Source organism: Opisthocomus hoazin, chromosome 8 (genome assembly GCF_030867145.1).
Source record: "Opisthocomus hoazin isolate bOpiHoa1 chromosome 8, bOpiHoa1.hap1, whole genome shotgun sequence".
Classification (NCBI taxonomy): Eukaryota; Metazoa; Chordata; class Aves; order Opisthocomiformes; family Opisthocomidae; genus Opisthocomus; species Opisthocomus hoazin.
The window spans coordinates 31,394,747-31,420,707 of NC_134421.1; the positions used below are offsets into that span (position 1 = coordinate 31,394,747).

Genomic DNA, 25,961 nt, shown 5'->3' on the forward strand with positions numbered 1-25,961 from the left:
AGTCCATGGCAAATGGTGGGACTGTGTTTCCACCCCTGGGGCAGTCGATTCCAGGTGTACTGGATGCCCCTCCAGGTGAAAGCAAACTGTGGCCTGCACTCTGCTGCCAAAGGGATGGAGAAGAATGCATTAGCGATGTCAATTGTAGCGTACCACTTGGCTGCCTTTGACTCCAGCTGATATTGAAGTTCTAGCATGTCTGGCACGGCAGCACTCAGCGGTGGTGTGACTTCATTCAGGCCACGGTAGTCTATTGTCAGTCTCCACTCTCCAGTAGATTTTCTCACTGGCCATATGGGACTATTAAAGGGTGAGCGAGTTTTGGTGATCACTCCTTGACTCTCCAGCTGGCGGATCAGCTGATGAATGGGGAGAAGGAAGTCTCGGTTGGTACGATACTGTCGCCGGTGCACCGTTGTGGTTGCGATGGGTACCTGTTTTTCTTCAACCCTCAGCAACCCCACAACAGAAGGATCCTCCGAGAGACCAGGCAAAATGGACAGCTGTTTAATATCTTCCGTCTCCACAGCAGCTATGCCAAAAGCCCACCGATACCCCTTTGGGTCCTTGAAATAGCCTCTCCTAACATAGTCTATCCCAAGGATGCACGGAGCCTCGGGGCCAGTTACAATGGGGTGCTTCTGCCAGTCCTGCCCAGTGAGGCTCACTTCAGCCTCCAGTACACTCAGCTCTTGGGACCCCCCTGTCACTCCCGAAATGCAAATGGACTCTGACCCTTTGAACTCTGATGGCATTAAAGTACACTGTGCACCAGTGTCCACTAGAGCTTTATACTCTTGTGGATCTGACGTTCCAGGCCACTGAATCCACACCATCCAATAGACACGGTTGTCCCTTTCCTCCACCTGGCTGGAGGCAGGGCCCCTCTAATCCTCGTCAGAGAATTTGCTGCTCACCTGCTGTAAAAATGACTTGCGAGGTCCCCTCCAGAGGATCGGAATCAAGGTCAAACTGTCTACCTGGTCTGGAGAGCTGGCTTCTGGAAACTGGAGCGGCACTTTTCCTAACAGAATCCCCTTTGGTGATTGTTTTACCTCGCAACTCACGTACTCGTGCCTCTAGACTTGAGGTGGGTTTTCCATCCCACTTCCTCATGTCCTCTCCGTGGTCACGCAGGTAGAACCACAGGGTGCCCCGGGGTGTATAGCCTCTGTATTCCCTCTCCTGAGCAGAGAAACGCCTGCCCCTAATAGCTGAGACGCTGGCCCGTACAGGTGGGGAGTAGGACATATTCCTGTCTAGTCGCTTGACCAGTTTCTCCACGGCTGAGACAAGGGAGGAAGAGAGACTTTCCTCATATTGGCGGAGTCTGACAGCCACCTCATCCACTGTTGGTGCGTCTTTACCTTTCCAGTTTACAACTGCCAGTGAGTTGGCATGCGAGGAGGGTGCGCTCCGCACAAACTTCCTCCACATGGATTGTGAGCACTGGAGTTCATCTGGGTCTGTGGGTACCTGCTCATCGTCTGTGTCACAGTAAACCAGCTCCCGCACAGCTAATTCCCTCAAGTACTGAATACCCCTTTCCATATTGGTCCACTTGCCAGCATAGCATACAAAATCGTCACTGAAGGGGTACCTCTCCCTCACGCCTGACAGAAGTCTCCTCCAGAGGCTGAGGATTTGTTCCTTTTTCCCAATGGCCTTGTCAATGCCCCCATCCCTGGCCAGGGATCCCAGCTGCTTGGCTTCCTTGCCCTCTAATGCCAAGCTGCTGGCCCCGTTATCCCAGCACCGCAGCAGCCAGGTGGCAATGTGCTCGCCTGGGTGGCGGCTGAAATCTTTCCGCATGTCTGGCAGCTCGCCCAGGGACAGGGACCGGGTGATGATCTCTGTCTCTATCTCCCGTGATGACCCTGGCTCATCATCATCCCTCCCGGAGCGATCTGCTCTCTTTGCGTCTTTCTTTAGTTTTACAGGGGCGACTGCTACCTGCACAGGTTGGTCATTGGGCTCAGTCACTGTGCCTGTGGCTGGAGCTGGGGCTGGAGCAGCTGCTGTGCCCGCTGGGGAAACCGAGGCAGACCCTGCAGCTGTGGCAGCGGTGGTGCTGGCTGGGGGGGCTGTGACTGCCTGCTGGGCTGGAGGTGCTGCAGGGCCGGCTGGGGGGGCAGCGCCAGCTGCAGTGCCTGCTGCTTCATTCCCCCCCCTTTCCCCTTTAGGGCTCTGAACAGTGTTGAACAAGGCAGCTCGGTAGGCGTGGGCCAGACCCCAGCACATTGTGGTGATCTGTGTCTCTCTGGAGTTCCCAGGGTGGCAGCACACTTTTTTCAGATATTTTACCAGATTGTCCGGATTCTGTATTTGTTCAGGGGTGAGTTTAAAACACACCGGGGGTGCCCACTGCTCTAGACACCTGCCCATGCTGTCCCACACACCCAGCCACTCACAGCTATCCAGCCCCAGGGCAGGTCTCTGCACGATGTTCTTAACGACTTGCTTAACCCTAAACAAAAACCAAAACCCATTCAGGAGGCATAACAAAAGGAGAGTGCTGGCCTGAGCATCCCACGGGTACTCGAAATTATCAAAAGCCGTTAGGACTGGCCTGAAGGAGAGAGGGGGGGCGAAAGAGTGGGGGAGGGTATCCCCTTCGGTTTTCCCCACAGACTGGGTTTGATTATTCACAAATTCTAAGACATAGGATCCGAGGTATGGAAATGACCGCAGTGCCGCATGCAAATACAAGCCTAATTTCACACACAGTGATGCTATCATGTCATAAGTCGACATCGTACAGTACAGCAAAATTATCATCCTGATCTTTTTCCCAGCGATGATGAACAGCACGGCATTGAATACATACTGCAAATAAGGATTCAAAAACCACAGCCATCTGATCAAAGCCAGAAACATTTTTACCGGCGACTATTTAACACAGAAAAACGCGTATAACAAAATTTAACAAAACGTAAGAAGGCAGTTTTAACACCCGCTGCTCAGCCCTGCCGTTATCCGTGCCCCACGTCTGGGCGCCAAATTTAATGTTTTGGTTTCGGCTGCGGCCGGCAACAAAAGCGCCACGCGGCCGCCCCTCCCCCCGCCGGCGTGCGGAGGAGAATGGAAAGAAAGAGGCAGAAACTGGTGGGTCGGGATAAGGGCAGTTTAACAGAACAGCAAACAGAGGGAAACAGGAACAACAACGATACAAATAAGGAGAAAACACAACCACGAACCGTACAACAGCCGCTCTCCCGAAACCGGACCGGCGCTGCGCTCGCCCAAGCCGCGAGTGCGTTCCCCCCGCGCCGCACCCCCCCCCCCCCCCCCCCCCCCCCGGAACCCAGCGTGACGTCACATGGTATGGAATACCGGGCTCTGTTTGGCCAGGTGGGGTCAGCCCCCACCCCCCGGCTGTGCCCCTTCCTGGATTCCAGTGAAAATTAACCCTGTTCTGGCCAAACCCAGGACAAGCATGAAACTCCATCGAGTCGTACTAAGTTATTCTGTTATTACACCAGTGCACCTGCATTCATAATCAGGTCTTGTATGGCGATGATCAGCCACTGAAGGAGTACAAGCCTGAATCAGCTAATATTTTTGGAAGAGTGTCATTGATACCAGCTAGCACTGCAGGCAGCCTGGATCTGAATGATATGAGGGAAAATTGTCTTTGCCTGTGCAGGGTGTTGCTGCTCTATCAGATAGATGGGTGCGTGTGTACCACACTAAGTCTTATCTAATGGTCTACTGCCTCCCTAGTGCACCTTGTAAATGCACATTCAACTGATAAATGTTCTTCCTTTGCTCCTGCATGCGGCTTGCATTATTGCCTTCTATTATCTGTCATGGGCCTAAATTTTCAAATGGGCTGCTTCTGATCTCCGTGTGCATCCACTGATATGCATATGTAAACCGTACCTGACTATATATTGCATGAGCCAATTTTATGCATTGTCATTCCTGCAGCCAAAAAAAACCCAAAATGTTTTAGTATCTGGCTGCATTTACAGAGAATTTTGGCTCATTTTGTTTGTATAAGGGAAGTTTTCCACTTGCCCTGTATTCTTGGAAAGTGCAAGAACCTCATGGGCCAAACCAGTTATGGCAATGTCGCGTTGTGGCCTTTTTTAGCTTCTTGCAATGTGCATGTTTCAGTAACACAGAACCACAGAAAACAAATATAGTCATGTTTACACACAGTACTATTATCAGATAAGGAAAATAAAATAAGAAAAATATTTTAACTCAACAGTACAGGTAGTGACTTTCTATTTTCCTGTTCTGGTTATCTGATGTAGTCATGGATTTGTGACAATGAGTAATGTAAAATACCAGCAGTCAGTCCTCCTAGGATGGGCACAGGTCTACCTACAAATTCACAAAGACCTTTCTAGCTTTCTTCGTCCTCAGCTTCTAACATCTGAGTATTTGGATCATTAGCCAGTGGTAGACAAAAAGGAATTTAATAATAGATATTCGAGTACATTTTCTGGTCATATCTAACATCATTTTTCATACATTTAAAATAAACTGTTAATGAATATGAAGCTGTGAAACTTGGATTTTCACACTGTTGCTCATCACTTCATATCTGAAGCATTATATCACTTGGTAGCGTGCTAGTAGTCAAAATGTTTAATGAAATCTCTACAAGTAACATGGGGAATAAAACTTTATCTTTTAAACATAGACTTATACTCAGTGAGCAAAACACCATCTCAGCTGGCCTGAGTTGGTGACATAAGTGGGGACATAAGTGTCCATAACCCTGTTTTTCACAAAAATACTCTCAAAACTTGTTCCATATTCATAGTCTTCTAAGAGAAACAATATTTCTTGCTTCCCAGCTTCTTACTATTCATAATTTCAGAACCTACCTTTTAGAATATGTTTCCAGGCTACAATGGCTATCTATTCTCCAGGATGCCTATTGAGATTCAGCTGAAATCTGAAAAAAAAAAAGGTGAATACATAAATAACTATTTTTTATTTCAGAGAACCTCCCATCCTGCAGTTGTCTGCACCTGAAGGATTATCTGTTTCCTACTCATTTACCTTATAAATAAATTGCAATGAACTTACGAACAAGAAGGGCCCCAGAATAAGGAGACTTGTGTAACAGCAACTGTTCAACAAGCCCTCTTAATCTTGGTAGTGATTTAACCCCATGTAACATAGATAATTTTCTGAATCCCAGAACATTTTTAAAGATTGGGCCAGAAAAGAAAGCTGTAGCTGGCAGTGTGGGGAACTGTAAGAGCTGCACTAGGACATTATATAATGAAAGAAACAGTAGATGAAACATTAATCAAGTGAAAAAATTTCCAGAAAGCTATGACAGCAAGACATGAGCTCTGGAAGCACTAACATAAAGTTTCTTATAGATCCCATACAGAAATGGAGATAAAAGCCCAAGACTGTCAGATGAAACACTGTGTACAAACTGAGATTTCTACTGGTTTATTTTCCATAAAGCTAAAGAGCTTTGTCAGATTCCCACATTCATATGTTTCCTACAGGGAGCCTGGGCAGACAGCCCTCAATGGACCAGTCCTGTGTTCTGCTTATCTCTCGCTCTCTCGAGTATCCTCAGTTCCCACTGCAGGAGGGGCTCGATATTTCACAGGGTTGAGCCTGTAAAGCTCCATATATTTGGCTCTGGTTGAGCTCCAGCCACTTTTTATATTTATTCGTTTTAAATGGAAACAGTATTGGTGCCAGTTGTGCAAAACGGAGTAAAACCCCACCCTTGCTTTGTCTCATTCTGAGTCTGATTTCTTCTGGAGAGAAGCTCTTGTATTCAGTGAGCGCGTGGTGAGGCCGTTTGTCTGAAGGCCAGTTTTTGTTCTGGGTTGGCAGTGTAGTATTTTTGTGAGCTTCCCCCCCTGCTATCACTGCAGCTGCACCTGGCAAGAGGAAGCAATCCACAATCCAAAAAGCACGTCAGAACAATAATGTCTGCTTCTCTCTTGACAGGTTAATTAATTGCATGCCGTTATATTTTGTGTGTGGTTTTGGATGGTTTTGATTCTTTTCTTTCAAGTGCCTTTCCCAGTAGGGTTTGGAAAGGCTGGAGCATTGTCTGCCTGTCTGTCACTTCAGATGGTGCATGATGCAGAGAGAAGAGATGGAGAGGAAAAGAGCGAGACTATGGTGGGGTGTTGCAGTTAGAAAATCTTACCCTCTAGGAACTGGGAAAAAATCATGGTTATGGCTGACTAGAAAACAAAAATTTTATTTTATGAAATTTTAGGGGTTTGCAGTCTGTTGCACAGCCCTTTAGAAGGTGAGGACTCCACATCAGTCCAAGGCTGTAGTTCAGGGCATGCATTGACTCCTTAGAGACTTTAATGTGGTCTTTCATGTCCCCTGTGAGCATCCTAACTGCCAGCTACTGGTTGTTTTGTGGGAAACCTCTTTTGTGGGAGGGAGACAGGGGAGAGCAGAAATTAAATTTTCTCCTGCAAAGACCGCAATTCCTAATGGAAATGTTGCAAACAGTTTCACTGTGAATAACTTCAGCTTTTCAACTTTGGATTGCCTTATTTTAGAAATTAAAGTAGCAGCATGCAAATGATGTGCTACAGCTAACGGAGTTGACCAGACATTATGATTTTTCAAACTGGAACATTTCCAGAGGTTGTATAACATTTCTTTATGTCCTCCCACCCAAAAATATATGGAGGCTTATGGGATGAAGAAGCTTGACAGTTTTCGGTCTTCTTGGAAGATCCACTGCCACAGAAAGTTTTATAAGACATAAGTGCCATATTCAAGTATTAAGAATATCTTGGATAACTGGGGTAACATATCAATGTCCACATTCAGCATAAAGAAAGATATTATTAGAAATGTGTTATTCATATGCAAATGTGTAGGTTTGGAGGACATCTGTCATAGGGCCTGAGACAGGAGCTTTGTCTCCTCATGAGAGTTTGCCAATGAAAGTGCCATGCACTATGCAGTCCTTTCAAATGCTCTCAGTAATGTGCAAATGTGCTGGAGTTGCTAATGGCTGTTACCGGTTGCTGCTTTTGTGTACCGCTGTATGTGGCACCAGTGCAGAAAGCGTGCCGCAGCATCGAGGGTCCAACTTCACACGAATGAAGCACATGCAAGTGGGCATATTTGGAATAAGAGAAAAAAAAAAGCCAAAGAAAAACGGACTTACCCAAACACCCTAACTTATAACTGGATGTCATTCACTGTATAGGAATTTTTCATTTCATCTACCAGTGACAGAAAAATCAGAGGTCTGAAGGTCTGGGACCCCGAGACGTATGGAGACAGGTTGTCTCTCTCTGAACATCAATGATTTTCATCTCTGTTTTATATGAGGAAGCTAGAAATAATCCCTTTTTTTGGCACTGGGACATCTTAAGCAGTGTTGTGGGCTGGGAGCGGCCTGCCGTTGCTGTTGTGAGATGGAATTGAGCTCAGAATCAGGAAGCACTAGGGGCACCTGGGATCCGGAATCCCAGCCCACACAGTACAGGTGGTATCACGGATCATTCTGGAGTACTTGAGCTGGGTGGATGAAGAATATTCTGTACAGGTGAGTTTCCTTATTACTAATTGTAATTTAGCAGGTAACATCTCTTTTCATTGTTGCCCTCTAGAGAAGGCGGGGCTGTATTTGCAGACAATAGTCACTATCGTTGTTGTGAAGTAAGATGACCGTCATTTCTTGCAATGCTAAAGATCCCCTTCATAGCAACATTCTTGCATTTGTTGAGCGGACATGCTGTGCTCAGCCTTGGTGCCTCGTGTGAGTCCTGCATCACGCTCATCTGACACCAGTCACTCCCTGTCTCTCCCTAGGGACCAAACTCATACTTGCACTGAGAGATAGGCACCAAAGGTACCTGTTAGAAAACTGCAAGTCAAACATGATGATGTATAAGCAATCTGTATTTGAATTGCAAATACCATATATTATAAATGTATTTATAAACATAGCATAAATGGTAGACCCTGCTCATGAATGATACTTTTTTGAGCTGTTCATGTGTTGAGGGCAGGGGAAATACCTGACTAGCTCAGATAACATTTACATTATAGCATATCCTTTACTAAAGGAAGAAGCAGTCTTTTACTCCTAAAATGGAGCAGAAAGAAAAGCTCTCTCTGCTGTGTGCTGCAAACCAGAAAGAACCCTCTGGTGCACTGAAGTTTGCTTCTGCTTCCCCTGGACGTACAGGTTTGTCACATGCAGTCTCTTAATGTGTCTCTGCTCTTGCTCGGCAAAGTGATCTTGCACACTGCAAGTGATAACTTTATATTAGACTATTTTAGTGAGCACCATCTCTCCTAGTAGCTTCAGTCCAACAACCCCTGCCCCGACAAAAAAACCCCGCCAAACCCTATTTGAATAAAGGTTGATATTTTAATGCAGTTATAATTTTGAACATCTTAAGGGACAGAGAGTCTTAATGGTTAAGAACCCTTGGTGAGTAACAGTGATTTTGTTAGGAATTAGGAGGCTGTAAAGACGACAGTTGCCACTAGCATCCTGCTAATTTTTTGGTTTTGTTTTCAATTTCTCCAAGAGTTACCAGGGCAAATTTCATTTGACACCAGAGAAATGGGCTTTCAGTCAAATCCTGAACAAGCAAACCATCTGGAAAATTCACGATGAAATGGCGTATCTTCATATTCTACATCTCAAACTGCAGAATGGTAAGAGAAGAGTGAGCAGCTGAACTGAGGAAAAGATACAAGGTGAAAATGCAGGCTGAGCCTGCTACTAGACTTCTCTGCTTGTATGCTGTTAAATAAAGTTGTTTTCCTTGGCATGCATCATTTTGTCAAGATGTTGTATGACTGTCAGTGATATGTAAACAAAGAGAATTTACTACCCTTCAAATCAGGACTGCAAAGCCCTAAATAAAAAATGCAGAGTTCCCCAAAGTCCAGTCTGCTAGTTCATAACTGCCACTGGTGACCGACCTCTGCTGGTATGTCACATGCATATTTCAGCAGCAGCAAAACTTGTAAATCTATGTACAAGTAACCTGCTCCTTATTTAAAAGAAGAATGCAGACAGATGTAACCAGTCTTGAAAGGAATGTGCCAGCAGTAGATATCCCAAGTAGACCTTAAACTGCAAATGGAGACTGTGAAATGTGCCTCCATGCAGCATTGCCTGCCACTCCTTTTGCAGATTATATTCACAAACAGTCTCTAATGAGCACAGCCTGCCTGGCAGTGGCAGCGGGGGCAATTCATTCCTCCAGTATTTCCACTCAGTGCATAATCACCAGCAAGATCTCAAGTCATGTCAAAGAACCCCTTTACTGTGTGATTTTCTGACTCCGGTCTTCGTCACAGAAACTCTCTCTAGAGGATTGCATTCCCTTAGTGCAAGGTTTCTGCTGCATGCTGCAAACTGCCTTTCATTGCCATGAGGAGCATTGTAAAGGTACCAACCAACACTACAACCAGTGCAGAATTATTTTCCTTCTGATAGCCTGAAATCCTAGTTGCATGGAGCAAGAATTGCCCCTGCCAACTGAATGATATGTTGCCTCTAACACACATAAGTGATCGTATTGATATTGCTGGCTGCTTTACTGCAGATTAATTTTAGCCATCCAAGACATCCAAATGTTTGTACTAAGTTTATATTTCTTCCCATGCCCCTTTGTGTGGAGAATTTAATCAAAAAAATCCTGGAATGGGTCCACTCTGTATAGTCAGATATTGATTTTTCATAAGCTATTAATGCAAATTAAAAAATAAGCAAATTAGACATCTGAAAGAGATGTAGTTGTTCTACAAAGCAAAAGTGCAGCAGACAAACAATAGCTTTGCATGGCAAGTTGGGAAGGCTTCTTCTGAAGCCTACTGGATTGGGATGAATGCTCTTTTCCGTCTCATCACCTGGGTCTGAAAAAATAGGTGCTATGGTGGACTGACAGGCTTGAGACAGGAATTCATTCCTTGGTTCTCCTGAGGTCACAAGGCAAGTCCCATATGGTTCCCCTCTGCTGCTTACAAGCTCCCTCTCATTAGTAACAAGCTCTTGAATAAAGAAATCTTCAGCAGGATGATGGTCTGTGCACAACATCACTGGTATTTGTCATTGTGCTAATTAGTCCAACCCTGAGTATAAGGATTAGTGTCAGTCCCTAGGGCAAGCTGGTGATAAAGCTCTAAGAGAATGTATAAGCTAAATAATGTTGGCAGTGCGGATGCTTTAAATAATAGGAATACATTTGAAATGGTGCTGTATGCGGCTTCAATGCTAATGCTTGCAATGGTGATAGCTTAGAACATAATCTATGTGTTAAATAAATGTGTAAATTGGATTTGGAAATATTCGTGGGGACAGAGGGCTGGAGGAGACTCTTGGGTCTTTGAGTCCAATTCTCTGTTATCACAGGCCCGATGTCAAATAATCCCTCTCATAGACTTGTGTAATCTTTTTCATATGCTTAAACGTGCTTCTCTCAGGATCTGGAGGAGTGACTTGAACTATCTTTTATCTCAGTTCAAGTGTCTGCTTTGAACAGGGCAGGAATGAAATCTGAAAGTCACAGTTGTCTGAGTATCCTAATAACTGTCACACTGGGGGGCTTTTCTCTTTCTTATGTTCCTCTTCTCAGTTCAATTGAACTGTCACTTCTGCGTCCCTGGAGACAGGTGAGTGGAACTTTAATGTGTTAAAAACTGCAAGTAAGCTACATATAGGTTTTTACCTATCTTTAGGAAAGCCTTCAATAAGATTCTGGGCAACTGGTTGACCAATGCAATTTTTTTGCACCATGGCGTCAAAAGATAGTTCTGAAAAAACAATGTGTATGTATGAACTAGTGTTGTCTGGGGAGATGTGCTGAGTTCCTGAGAGTCCGGATAAGCCTAGCTGAGTACTGTTGCAATGAATAATTCACTGTCTCTAAATTTAGCTTTGATCTATGTGGTTGTGTTGTGAGCTTGAAACACACTCACATGCATCATGCACAGGAGCTTTAACAACTCAACCCTTCCCCCTCTCATAAAAAGGCCCTTCTGACCTCAAATTGTTCTCCAAGTGCATCACTCCTTCAACTGTACCAGAGTGTTAGGATGCATAGGTCATCAATTTAGGTATCTCTAAAGATTTTTTTAAAACCTTGAAATACTTTTCAGAGGCTCCTGTGAGATCGTGGAGGACTTCCAAGGACACTGGCTTGCCTGGCCTAGGAAAAGGTTAAAGCTGAAATATTGTTTTTATTTTATAGACTATCCAGTGATTTGACTATAGAAAGGCATAAGTCTTCCACTGAAGAGAAACTCTTTTAATTTTATTGGGTGGTAGATTTGTTTAATTAAGGTCAGCATTTATCCTATGCACCCTTCTGCTTTCCTGGCATCTGGCTGTTGCGGGGGAGGAAGCCTTCAGCCTCAAAATGAGGCCAGGTTTGGAGAAAGAAATAGTCTTTCATTAGACCAGTAATTCGGTTGGAAAAAGCAGATGAGTTTGCAGGCATGTGTGCCTTGCAGATTCAAATACAAAAGTCACAGAAACCACACAAGGAGAGTATACTGGCATAAGAACCCTGATGAGGTTATCAGTGGAAGCAGAAAAGATAACCTCAGAGTGGCTGGACCAGGGAACCATGGGGTGGTATCAGCACTGGAGCAGAAGCTTTTGGAAATGGGAAACAGGGAGGTATTTGTGATTTATGTCAGAGAAGAAGGGCTTGAAGATTCTCCAGAAATGTGGAGGGAGGTAGAAAGTTACAGAGATTGAGACCAGGAGGAAAACAGGATTGGCTGAGCAAACAGGCTGGGACGAAGAGCTAGGGGCAGGCTGTGAAGTGAAGGCTGAGGCTGGAGGAGGACCCTGGAACGGGGGAGGCATCTCAACTCTGGAGAGAGAGCTGCGTATGAAAATAAGGAGTGATCTGAGATACAGGGCATGGATATACAAATCAAGTAAGAACGAGTTGCTCAGAAGAAGAGAGGAGGAAAGTCTGGGATCCAACTGTAAACCTGAGGAGTAGAGCTAGGGTTGAGAAAAGGAGTGAAGGCCAGGGAAGAGACAACACCAGGGAACGGGCACACTGGAGTCTGAAATGAAAAATTGAGCAAACTATGGACACATGGGGAAAAAAATCTATACTTGCTACAGGCTTTTCATGTCAGAACCAGGGAGCTTGAGACTGCTAAGTGTCAGCACCACGTGCTCTATCATGAGTCAGTTAAACTCCTCCTGTTGTTGGCTACCCTGCGAGTGCAAATGACAGGGGGGTTTTGTCTACAGGATTGCAGCTGGGACAATTCCTGTAAGAAACCATAGGAGGAAGTTTCTGGGTTTATAATTTGCTTTTATTAAATCTAGATTATTCCACAAAGCCTGCTGCATTGGAAGCTCATCATGAAGTCTACCATAGCAACCAACTAAGATTTAGGCAATGCCATAGTCTAGGTAGCCTACTCGTTGCGTTTATGCTTTCCTGTAACTAATTTGCAACCGTGAAACAAGGGTACCAGTTAATATCAACTATATTGTATTACTGTGGTGTAGGCATGAAGAATTAAACCGATGCTGCTTAATTAGTATAAGGAAGAAATAGCTTCCAGTCAAAAGAGACCTGCTAATCAGCTGTTTGAAGGCTCTGCATCCACTTCTGACTATCTTGGAGATAGATCCATCCCTTCAATTTTTAAGAAGTAGTTTGATAATTTCTGTTCCAGCACTTGCAGTAGAAGTCTTATTATGTTGTACAGGAAAGACACGGGCCTGGAAAACTTGCAAATAATTCCAGTATGTTTTGATTAGATTTGGGATGGCAAAAAAAGGTAATATGGTTTGCTTATAAGGCTTCTCTGGTGAAAACTAAGATGGGCTCTATTACAAATCTTAGTGGATTTCAAACCTCAAAATCTTAAAGTTTTCTAAATTTGCCCAAGTGTAATTCTGAATGAGGCCATCAGACTTGATTTGAATGAGAGAAAAAGTAGACATAAATGAGCCTGAGTGCTTAAGTGAGACAGAGATGATAGGGCTGCAAATGTTTCTATAATTTTAATGGACATGAGATTTATGTGCTAGGCAATCTGCAGTATAATAGAATTTTCACAAATTTGTCTTCTTAAGAATTTCTCTCTTTTCTCTATTTGTCTCCATGGGTATGAAAGTCTATTAATAATAAATAGTATTATACTGAAGATTTTTTTTCCAGTTTTGACCCATTGAGCCAAATGAAACCTTTTCATGATAAATCAAGTGCAGAAAGAAAGATACTACCTGTCTAATATTTCAAGTTGCCAGGTCGCTGGGCCTAATCTCTGCTGTAATGGTGTGAACAGCGGGTAGTCTAGGGAAGGGAAACAAAGCGTACAGAAAGGCTAATTCAACTCAGCATGTAAATCGGGGAATGGCAAAAATTAGTCCTTCAAAATCTGCCTTCTTCAGCCCTCCAGAGGATTTTAACTTCTTTTTGGAAGATGCTCTTGTAGTAACAAGAAGCCTCTAAATGTCTGATACCAGACCCAGAATATAGACCGAGAATTCCTCTTTTTCTCACTCTTACCTTCACTCCAGGAAGAACACCCATTGCATTTTTGCAGCCACTAGAAATATTTTGCCTGTCTCAGTGCTTAGATTTGCAGCAATGTTTAATGAATGAGTGGCAGTGATTTGCTTATCAGGCCAAGTAACCATGCAGACCTTTTCGACAAAGCAAGGTCAAAGTGAGCCTTCCTCATGCCTTTTTGAAAAATGATTGCTGGAATATAAATGCCAAATCTAGTTAAAAGAATCAGCACAGCTGGCTGTAAAACCTAAAACATTGCTGGGATAGTCACAACTCAGAAAGCTTGATAAATTCAAGTGGATGGGAAAAGGAAGTTTCTGGAGGCAGCATAATTGCTTTTCAGGCATTTCTGCTGAGTCTTCAGGCGTGGAAAACGAGCAGTGGGATGTGTGTGGTGTGTTGATGTGACATTTGAGTTAGCCGCTCAATGGGACAAGAAAGTCAGAGGATTTTGATTTCCTAAGTGGGAAACCGTGTTGGTGATTTAGGAAATTAGTCATTTTCTTGTCCATAAGGCAGCAAGGGATGCAGTACAAGGGCAGCAGATCAGTCCTGTCCCGGGGAAGTGAAACGCACTGTCACATCTTCTTCGCAGTTGCTCGGCAGAGGCAGTTTTTCCATGCTGACCAGCAGAACGTGTCTATATCAGAGTAGGATTGTAAATCAGTTCTGAATGCTTTGGGAAGATATATGTCACTTAAATGCAGTTAAAATACAGCATAATTTGTAACTCTGGTTTTCTTTATGATCTGCTTTAAAATGCAGATGTACCTAAGATTTGTTGAGTCAGATGTGTATCTGGGTTGAACGGGTGTCAGACTGCCGATTTACCTGACAGCTGAGTTAGAGCGACTTAATTGTGGACCTGATTTCTGAATATGAAAAGAGGCATTCATAACCTTTTTGTTTGTGCTCCAGCTGGTAATGAAAGACAACTGCTTTGTAAAACTGTAACAAATTGGAAAAGAATGAGCAAGCAAGAGAACATTTGTGTTCCCACTACTACATACAGATGGTAGCCAGTCTGAGCTGTAAATACTCCTGCACTGTAAATCTATGCATAGTGTATTATTTATAGGCTATTCTTAAACAGTATATCAGTAACGGTGTATTGATATATAGATTTTTTTCATTCAAATATGATTATACATAGAATTGTAGCACCGTTAAACTGAATGCAAAATAATGTTAGCAGGAGAGAGTACAAATAAGGAGGAACTGTACTGGGGATTTGAAAACAGGAGACTTCTCTTTCACAGGATAATAACAAATATTGGCCAGAACTCTACCAACTGTGGCTTGATGTTTGAGAAATTATAATGGATAGAGTTTTTCAGTTAGGATGCTAAGGTTGGGCTGTAAAATCTTTATGTAGACATTTTAAAAAGAGTTTAATGCTGACATTGCACCTTGTCCCTCAAAAGGAGGATGAGTTACAGATTTTGAGAGACATTATACTTGTCTTTTTTAATGCCTGATATTTCATTTATATATATATATTTAATTTAAAATGCTGTGTCTCTATCCATTCCGTGATCTCTGGAGAGTGATAATGTGAGAGATTGTGATTTAAGAATTTTGAAGCAAACTGATAGTGTATTTGCCTTGAGTTTATATTTGAAATACCAGCAGTGTGGTTAGTAGCTACTGATGGTATTTGGTTTCTTATTCAGTATACCCAGATGAAGTGCACTGAAACTGCGTCACACCATGAAAACATATGTGACTTCCCTTTTGTTTTTCTTGGTAATTTTCCAAGGGGATCTTATAGCTGAGGAAGAATAGCAACTTTGAGGAACAGAGTCCTGAAGAGACTGATGATCTGTTTGGTGAGATATGTGGATTTGTGTAAAATGAAAGTCAATATTTAACTTCACACCCCAGAACAAGAAACCATACAGAGAAGTAAGGTTGTCACAAGAGCTCATTCTGAAATCACATTATGATTTTAGCAGTCTCCTGATAGCCAGATGAAATTAAACAAAGGGAAAAACAATCTATCATGTTAAAACCAGAAATGAGGACAATCTGTCAAATCTAAATCTGGAGACAGCTCTCTTTAAAGCTGGAAGTGGTATCTAATTCTGTGATTTCATTCCAATGTTAGTTGCTGCTCATTAGAGTGAAGCATGCCGTATACTTTGCAAATACAGTTTCTTTTTCTGCTTAAATAACGTCCATAGTCGAGTTATAGTTTCACTGAACACTCAAATCCCTCAAATTTATTGGAATTTTTATGGGACTTTTTTTTTAAGACTTTGGTTTTATATGACTAAGTAGCTATAAAACTAGATTAAAAGATCAGCATTGCAAGTTAGTTGTGACTGATTGGAAACAGTGCGTGACCTGGCTTTGTTCCCTGTTTGGCTGAGTCTCATTCCCACAGAACTAGAGGGAGTCCACAAAATAACTGGGGATTTGAATTCCTAGAAGAATAAAAAAGGCTTGTGGAGAATAGTACAGGACAAATGAATGGAAGATTTACAGGAACAAAGACTTTTCTTGCCTGAACTTTGAGAGAAAAAAAAGTAAATATCGGATTATAATATTTATGATGGCAATATTTAATTTTGGTATAAGCACTTATAACTGTCTTATTCTGAGAAATGGTGTTGATCAATGAGTCTTAGAGTACACATGAAGAAAAATTGTAAAATACTTTGTAAATGTTGTAGAATTTGTAAACATTTTAAAAATATTTTGTGATGTATATATGTGTAAATTTTTGCAGTCAATGAGATTGGATGCATTTAATGCGTAGATTAGCTTAGTTGTGGTCAGGGGGTTAGGAGGAAGAAGAAACTGAATCAGTTATTTTTTCAAATAATTTGTGTCATATTCTGAACTATTAGAAGATGAAGCCTAAACTAACACATGTGAACAGACATCACTGGAAATAATTCGTTAATGTCTAAAATATGGAAATTTGTTTTTGATTTTTCAAAATGAATATGATATTAAGGAAAAAACATACTGTTTCCCTTTTAAGTATTTTGTTATCCAACAGAAAAGTTACTCTGTTTTGAGGGTTCCGTTCAGCACTAATGCTTTGGTGGGAAAGCAAAGAACTCATGACTCTGGAAACTCCCCCACTCTTGTTTTGTTCAGGAAAAGTTAAGAGTCATTCAGTAAACTCTTATCTTTTGTGGTGAAAACAGGATTGTGGTTTCAATGGCAGGCAAGCTGTCAAAGCTCATTTAAGAAATAAAACACAGTCTCTTTCCTGTGCCCATCTCCCTATAGTTGTATTTTTAGTCTAAGTGTGATGGGGAGGATTATTGTTGGTTTTTATATTCTTCTAAATGCCAGCAACATGCATGTATCAAGTTTCATAATGTGCCTGTGAAGATATTTATTTAAAGCAACATTGTCACCTTTTTTCTTTAAAGGCAATTCTATACCCTCGCTAGAGTATATTAAATGTTGGATTTCCAAGGGCTTATTAAATATTCAGTAGTTTTCTTTTTCTGTAGTCAAGTGTGTCAAGGGCAAGCCTTCTAAGTCCTTGAATGAAACTCAAATGAACTAACCAAACCTTAAAGCTGCGATTGAATACTCATGTTAGAAAATATACATTACACAATGAGGGGTGCTGAAGGAGTAGATATTGAGATCCAACCCCAGAACAAGTTGTATCCAAACAGGATGCAGACTCTTTCTGGGAAAATACTGAACTGATGTGAGAGGTTTTATTCAAAACTTAACTATGAAGCATGAACTAAGGGTGACTGTGATTACTGTGCATTAACAGTGCATTAACCTCTTCACTAACTATGACCTGTCCATCTTGGAATACTAAATGATGTGTAGAAATAGCCTGTTTTAAGGGTGTGGGATGGACAGGTAAAGCCTATCATGAATATGGAGTAGTATGAGTGATTTTGTGAACATGAATAACACATCTGAGCGTGAGGATGAATATCTAGCTCTGTTGGTGTTTTATTTGGGCTGTGTCTAAGCTGAAAAACCTTAGAATGATGGAAGTCAGGTCCTGGCTCCATCACAGGACAATGTCAAATTATGCAACCAGTCCCCTGCCTGGGTTTGCATTGGAAAGGAAACTTGGGCAGGCAGGCTAGGTGCGAGCCACAGCATCCTCTGACCAGGTGCCTTTTCCTACTGTGAAATCCAGACACGACCTACGAGATTGTTTTCAGGTCATTTTCAGCCACAATTTTAAAAGTGACCTTAATTTCTTCAAGGCATTTTAGGACCTATGTGCGAGGTAGAACATGGCATTGACTGCGCAGAAATTCCTACAATTGCAGTCCTAGAATTTGTTGTCATTTTTAAAATTGCATTAAATGCTGAGCAACTCAGTTTCCCAAGGAACAATTAATTCAAAATAGGAATCATGAAGTTTTCTGCTTCCAACAAGTTATCTGCAGGCATCTGACAACTGCTTTAGATTTATGTGCTTCATTAAGAATCAAGTTGGAGAAGGTTAATCCTGTGAACATTAGTAGGACTCGGCAGCAGAGCTTGGCTGGTGATCCCATCAACTAGAGAAGCTGGGAGCTGGAATCTGTATCAGCGTCATCTGAAATGTGATGCCAACACACATGAACAAAGTTGGGTGCACACTGGGAGCAGAGGAAATCCACAGCCTACTGAGAGCTTTAACTACTTAATGAGGAACGTTCTGCATGCTGTGTATTACATACTGAACATTTTTGTAACTTTTAACTGCTATCTTCTGGCAAAAATTTGAGAACTTTTTATTAATTCAATTTGTATTCATTTCAGTTTTGAAAAAGGCTGGTTTGGTGGCCCTGGAGTGTCTGTACAACCATTCTGTCACTTAGAAAAGTGTACATCAGGAGAAAAAAAGAAAACCTAAATGAAGAAATATAATTTTATCTCATCCATCAAAACAACCAAGAAACAACTATTTTTTAAAAACTTCTAAGAAATTAGAAAAGAATCCTCATTATTTGGATCTTATTTGAATTTTTTTTATTTATTTTTTTTTTTCCAAAGAGTTTCAAGTCTTGTGCTTGGGCCACAATCTTTGATTTAAAAAGGGGGGTCGGTGAAGCTGTTTTGCTGTATATAAAGTCTGGATTTGTCTTGCAGCTAGTCAAAACTGAAGTTTTCAGAACTTCTCACAGTGAAAGACTGCTAATGATTCAAAAAAACCTGTCTCTTCCTATGACCCTTCTGAAATGATGATCAGGTGAACTCCTTGCAGATTTGTATGCTTTGTGAAAAAGAACCCCAATAGTTGTATGTGGTACCCCAATTATTGTGATCATTAGCAGGACCTAGGAAGAGAATTTGGTTGGTCCCATCTGTAAGAGAATCTGGGAATTTGGATCTTTCCGAACTTTGTCTGAAATGTGGTGTTTGCACAAATGAGCAAAAAAGAATATGTTTTTAGAGGCTCATTACCTTTGAACTGAGAGAAGATGGAATTAGGATGAAGCAGAAGGATAGCATAAAGTGAGGACAGCACATGACAATTTCATTTCTGTCATTACAACTGTTTGTGAAAAACATGCTAGAGTCTTTTCGACATGTTACCTAGTATTATGTAAGATAATATTAAGGAAAGTAAATCCCTAAGCATTTTTCTTTGACTGATAAAATATTCCTTCTTGAGTTGGCCATTGCATTTTCTTCTTGAGTTTTCTCTGAACCGTCTGACTATTGCAGTAACATTTTATGTATTCTTATGTATGAGGTTTCATTGTGCTAGGTGCTATGCAAGTCCTGTCCAGAATGTCCTGATCCAAATAATTTACAGTTTAAAACAAAACACAACAAAAGATAAAAGGAAGGAGTGTCTTTGCTCAAAATCAGTGATGTAAATGCTATTGTGTGCATGGCGAAAGGTGTACATCTCGTTGTTTTACATTGCTGTGAATGGAAATTGTGGGATTATCAAGAAATCTGTCACCAAATTGTTTTTTCTTGCCTTTGTTTGTTCTTACCTCTGAAAGATGATTGCCTTTAGAATAACAGAGTAGGTTACTCAGCGGATTTTGGAAATGACTGAATATAATTTTCTTTCAGGGATAATAAAGCACCATTGAATGTAGGTGCACAGTTAAAAATTTCAAGCTGCTTTGCCAAGTGCTGAGTGCCAAATGCACTGTGGCCTTTCACAATGTCAGTGTTGAGCAAAACAGTAATAAATAGCTCAGCAGGCAGTTCTACCTGTAGTTAATCCCTTGGTATCTGGCATTTTTTTAGATGGGATCTGAACCAGAATGGACTCTCTTTCTGAAATACAGCCCAGAAACAGGTGCTAATTACTTGCATACTACTAGGTTCAGTGTATTGTTGAATGCATATTTAATCCTTATTGTATCTGAGTTGTTGGTAAATTTTAGTTTGGCTAGGTTGAATGTAATTTTGTGTTCTTTTTGGAAAAAAAAATGTTCATAGTTGCCTGAAATTGCCAAAGGGTTGCTGTTAAAGACGTTGCCCAGTATTTTATCTATTAAAAGTTCCCACTCTGATGGCAAACTACAGTGCTGACTTAGCTTCGGTGATCCTCAACCTCCACAGATTTGTTTGCTTTTTCCTTCCTTCGCTGTGTAGAAAGATGCTGGAGGATGCTCTAGGGGCGTTCCAAGGGTCATTCTTAGCCCACTGGTGGCTTCGAGTCTAATAAATTGTCTGTCCATGTTATGGAAAGGTTTGCAAAGGTCTGCTGAAATTAATTCACTTGCTTAGGTTCTATAAATCTGGTTGTATTTGCTGACTCTAGTTGTCTTACACAAGACTGAGGCTTTTTTGTGTGTGTTGGTGTCAGGTGCCAGGAATAGACGAGCTATGAACATGCAGAAATTTTGTAGTTAAGGCAAAGGCAGAAAATCCTGTTCGGTGAAAATCAGCCAGACAGTGTAAGATTGTTTGCTTAGCTTGTGACTAGAAGTTCAGACTGGATGATGAGTGTTCAGTTCAGTCCCTGAGTCAGTTCTTTCTGAAAGTTAACAGATTTAGAGCGTTTATAGTTGAGGGACTTGGTGCAATAACTTTACTTCATTGATTAAGGAAAGGAAGCCATAAACAAGCTGCAAATCTCTGATACAGGTAGATATATGGGGGTTTTTTGATAGATATATATATCTTGTGAGTCTGAATGCAATAAATTTGCCAGGCTTGCATTGCGAATTCAGAACTGTTTCTCAGAATAAAAGCAATTCTCTACCGGTTGTAGAGACAACATTCTGTTGTCTAATTAATGTTCTGTGTTAGAAAAATGCAAGCATTCAGTATTGTACCAGCCCAAATGAACTCCTGTGGCATGCAATACTAAATCTGTGTGCTAATATGAAATTTGGTGATTGATACCCAAAGTACTCAAGATCAGTTTTGTGGTAATGTTGCAGCCTGGATTAAGATGACAGAATGGAGGCTTTGGTTATGGCTGCTGTTCCGTCTCCCTTCTAACTAGATTTTTTCAATGAGATTCAAGATTTTGGTGTGGTAACATACCAGCATCTTGCTGCCACATTTTGTCTTGCCTGTACCACTGGCACCCGGACTCAAAGCTGCCTTTTCCAGTAGGCTGATTGTAAAGGTTATGAAATTGTTTGCTTCTTGCTGGTCTTTTTTAAGGTACTCGGTTTCAGGTTGGGGATTAATGTTAAAAAAGAGATTCCCTGAGTGATTTGTAAGGAAGATTGAGGGAAACATAAAATACGTAAAGTTTGTTTACTAAAACAAATAGTATGAAAAAGGATGAAGAGCCTGCCTCAAGCTCTGAGATCTCTATCATACATTTTAGTTTCACTAGCAAGTGACAGTTTAAAATTATAAAAATCCAAAGCCAAAACAGGTAGTAATTTGCTGCCATTTTGAAAGAAAAGTGTTTCTTTGTTGTATCATGCAATTGTAGAATTTCAAGCTGTTAGATATGTAAGGAAGCACATAGGCACTAGGTATTTTCAAAAACCTCTTCAGGCATCTTTTTATCCCTTTGGGCCCCTAACACCTTTGAAACTCTTTAAGTCTTCAGAAAGTTTTTTCTGAGATAATACTGACTATAAAATGTCTGTTAAGATGAAAATCCAGAATAGCAAACACATTGATAACATTTCATAAACCCTGGCTTAGGGAGGCATTGGACACATTGTTCATGTACCACGGCATTGCTGTTCGAGTGCTAGCATGGTGGTAATGTACTGTCACTTAAAAGAAGTTAGCCATTGTAGCAAAGCAACAACTGCCCTCAAAATATCTTTTCATTTGACATGTTTTACTGAGTGTAAGAAAGTTTATCTCCCCTTCCAGCTGTTTGGCTCAGTGTTAATTTTTCTAAGATCCTGTCCTGGGTGTCCTCTTCAACGCTTGACTGCGATGACTGAGTTGAAGATCAGGCAGTAAATGTTTTTTAAGTCCTTAGTAATCCCCTGTGATGGCTGTCTCCAGGTTATATAGCTGTGTTTTATCTATTCATGTGCTCTACTAGAACTGAATTTGTATTTCCCTCTTTGTTCTAATTGTCCTGGGTTTGTAACTTTGATAGCAGGATTGTGGATCCTAACACACTGGCAAAGCTCTGCCACCTCAATGAGAGAGATTCTGCTAGGTTTACTATTAGTGCTGTCTAAGAGTATGAGTGATGGATGACTGTGAGCATAGCAGGCTGTGCAACCAACTCTACCTGTAACATGGAAGGCATTTTCTGTCCTGTGCTTGTGAATCGTTGAAAATCCAAAGGAAACACGGTGTTTGGATCTGTTCCCAGGACCCTCGGAGGTGCCCTTCAGGCCAGGTGTGAATTTCTGAACCATGATCTCAAGACCATTAGGGTCAGCCCTGTTTTCTGCTATGTGAGAGGTAGACAGCCGTTATTCTTGTTGTGGTTGATGTGTAGGGGCTGTTAGTAAGGTACTTTGACAACCAAATGGAATTCAGATGATTTAGCACTGATTAAAGAATTTGTTTCCACTTTCTGAATGAGATGCAACCTGTCATGGTGTCCATCACTAAGACTTTTCCTACTCCCAGACTCCTGGACAATGTGTGAGAGCTGTCTGCTGTTCTCTGGCTTAGATGCAAAGTTTTATGCATACAAACTTGTGAATCATTTGGGGACGAATCAGTAAAAGATTTATAACGGTCACTGACATTGTTAGTATTAATGTGAAGGTTCTGATGTCCCTTTTTCCCACTTTTCTTTTTCAGTTCATTGCCTTTGCCTCTTTATTCTTCATCCTAGTTTCAATCACAACCTTTTGCCTGGAAACACATGAGGCTTTCAATACTATTATAAACAAAACTGAACAGGTCATCAACGGGACAGAAGCTGTGCTACAGTATGAGATTGAGACAGATCCTGCCCTGACATACGTGGAAGGAGTCTGCGTGGTGTGGTTTACATTTGAATTTTTAGTACGTGTTGTTTTTTCCCCCAACAAACTTGAGTTCATCAAAAACCTCTTGAATATCATTGACTTTGTGGCCATCCTGCCCTTTTATCTAGAAGTGGGCCTGAGCGGGCTCTCCTCCAAAGCTGCTAAGGACGTGCTTGGTTTCCTCAGGGTGGTAAGGTTTGTGAGGATCCTGCGAATCTTCAAGCTCACTCGCCACTTTGTGGGACTCAGGGTGCTGGGCCACACTCTGCGAGCCAGCACCAATGAATTTTTGCTGCTGATAATATTCCTGGCACTCGGTGTTTTGATATTTGCCACCATGATCTACTACGCAGAGCGGGTGGGAGCCCAGCCTAATGACCCATCAGCAAGTGAGCATACACAGTTCAAAAATATCCCTATTGGCTTCTGGTGGGCTGTAGTCACCATGACCACCCTGGGATATGGAGATATGTATCCACGGACTTGGTCAGGCATGCTGGTGGGAGCCCTGTGCGCGCTGGCAGGGGTGCTCACCATAGCCATGCCCGTGCCTGTGATTGTTAACAATTTCGGGATGTACTACTCCCTGGCCATGGCAAAGCAGAAACTGCCGAGGAAGCGGAAGAAGCACATCCCTCCTGCTCCTCAAGCCAGCTCACCTACCTTCTGCAAGACAGACTTGAACATGGCCTGCAATAGCACACAGGGGGACATCTGCCTGGGCAAGGACAACCAGCTGATGGAGCACAACAGATCATCAGGTAGGATCCCACTGAAAATGCATGTTCTCTGAAAACACTTTATAGACCAGTGTGTTTGGTAGGGGTCAGAAAGCAGCCAGTCTTTCTGCCAGGAGAAGATGTAGGTCCCACCCTTCTCCCCTCCAGTGTTTGCGTGTGTCAGTCACATAGAGGATGAGATAGGTGTAGCGATGTTCCCAAACCTCTATGTAGCTGGTCTATACAGTTTTGCTTGCTCTGTTGAGAATGCTTTCCTGCTGATGATATCAACCTTTTTTTTTGCCTGTTGTTTGTTGCGTCATATGGATGTTTCTTGTTTTTCTGCATGACTGTGACTATTTGAGCAGCCACCGTGTCCCACCCTGTTGGACTCCATGGTGTTTTGCCTCAGTGTCTGTCTCTTGTGTCAGCTTTGCCTGTTCCACATCGTGGCCTGTTAAGCAAGATCCTACAAAGAAGCAGTCATTTAAAAGGAGCAGGTGCTTTACATCAAAAGCCCAGCACTCAAAGGAAATAAGAAGAAATTATCTTTCTAGCTTTCTTTCCATTTGGCGTTCTGCTTCCCTGGCTAGAAGAACCTCCTTCATCTGTGTTAGATGAGACATTGCATGATATTTACTATTAATTGAATAATAATAGCATAGCTGATGTAAAGTTTGTCAAGACAAATGAAAATGACAGCTCCTAGCAACATCATTGTTGAGTGTTGATTTTTATGATTTATATTACCTTATTTTGTTAAGAGTTCCAAATGATGGGTAAGGAGTAGTCTGTGCTAATCACTGTGAAGATGCATATCATATGACAGCCTCTGCCCCTCCAAGCCACTGCCCCATATTCCATAGCTCTTCAAATTAAAGAGTGAATTTTATCTCTCAGTATAACGAAAAGAACTTTTTTAGCAGCAAGGATTTTTTTGTTTGTTTCTTGAATGTGTTTATTCTGAAGCCAAGCATAATCTGATTACAAAGCTCACATACCAGTCATTAGACTCCTGTTGGAAAGCTGCTAAAGAATAATAAGAGCAAAACCACCCATGACTGGTGTCATTCAGTAACTGAAATTTATTTTTTAAAGAGTCTGGAAAATCGGTCTATGAAAAATATCCGTCTTTGGTCTGTTGCTTTGTTACTGAATAGCATTTCTGTTCAAAGCAGCTTGGTTTCAGTCTCCGAATGAGTGTTCACAAAGTTAACACAGCTTTTTGAACATCCTAAATATATTTAAGAGGATGGAAACCCTTGAAAGGACTCACACTGAGGGTGGAATATAGTTAGTTTTACAGTGCTTTGACTGATACGCACTTTCAGACAACGTCTTTAAAGTGTTAATGATAACAGCTTTTTCATGCCATCAGGTCCTACTAAAGGTATGCCAGAATGGAGGCTGCTCAGTGTGATCAGAGCAAAGAGACACTTTTCTGTGTCTGCAGCTTTATTTACAAGGTGTTATAATCCTTGAAGTCAGAGAGAAAGGAGTTATGCAAAAAGGACCCATTTTGAAGAGTTAACTTTCTCTTCAGTAGTGCCACCGCTCACATGGTGCACTGTAACGATTTCTGCTAGGGAATGCTGTTAGAGTCACCAGGGATTCTGGGCCAGACTTCGAGGCTGAACATAGCCATTTGCATTACCTGTTCAGAAAAACACATGCTCAGGCTTAAATGCAAAGGTAAAGCCGAAGTCAATAACATGCTGTTACCTGTTATGTGCTGTATTGAGCAGAGATTTTTTTCTTGAGGTGGGGCCTGAATCTGAACTAGTAGATAATTTTAAAAGCTAATCCTTTGGGAGTGTCAAATCAGGAGATGTAAGAGTTTGGTTGTTTGACAAAATAAACTGCACAGACCAAAGACAGCATTTAATGTTGGGTATTTATGATGACCAGCAGTGCAAGTGTGATAAGTATAGAAATGAAAGCTAAGTGTGTTACTAAAGAGGTTTTAGTGCCACATGTTGAAAATTTAACCCTTCTGGAGGAGGGGTTGTCTTTAAAATATGCTAAACAACATATTCTAAGCAAAAAAGTCTAACACAACCTCTTGTTTAGCAAAAAGGATAGCCAAAAGAGTAAATACTTGCTTGAAATATCCAAGGCTGACTGTACTCCAAGAAGTTACAGTCCATAATAGGCAACTAACTCAGCCTTGATTTGTTTATTTCTTATTTCATGTTAGTTTAGTAGAACTCTGTATGAGCTTTAAAAAAAGAACAGGAAAGTCAAAAAATCATTTGTTCTTGAATAAAAAATAAACTTTTTGCCATTTTGTACTGATTAACGGTGAACTGCAATCTTGTTTTCTTCTAATGATTTACCTTATAACTATTTTTGAGTGATGGGAATATCCGGCATTCAGCATAAGCTCTTTGTGATGTCTCATTTCCTCATTCATTATTGTCTGTAAATGGGCATGGTGCTTTAAC

General features: G+C 41.6%; 1 protein-coding gene across 8 annotated transcripts in view; it reads left to right on the forward strand.

Annotated features, from left to right (window-relative positions):
• The window catches only part of KCNC2 (potassium voltage-gated channel subfamily C member 2), a 114,192-nt gene that overhangs the window by 79,866 nt on the left and 8,365 nt on the right, over positions 1-25,961 (forward strand). For 7 of the 8 annotated variants that reach the window (XM_075428458.1, XM_075428457.1, XM_075428465.1 and 4 more), the window contains exon 3: positions 22,629-23,559. In XM_075428458.1, coding sequence (XP_075284573.1) covers positions 22,629-23,559 — 931 coding nt within the window. Of the gene's footprint in view, positions 1-22,628; positions 23,560-23,885; positions 25,959-25,961 lie in introns of those variants that run through there. The other variant, XM_075428463.1, reaches the window with a different exon arrangement.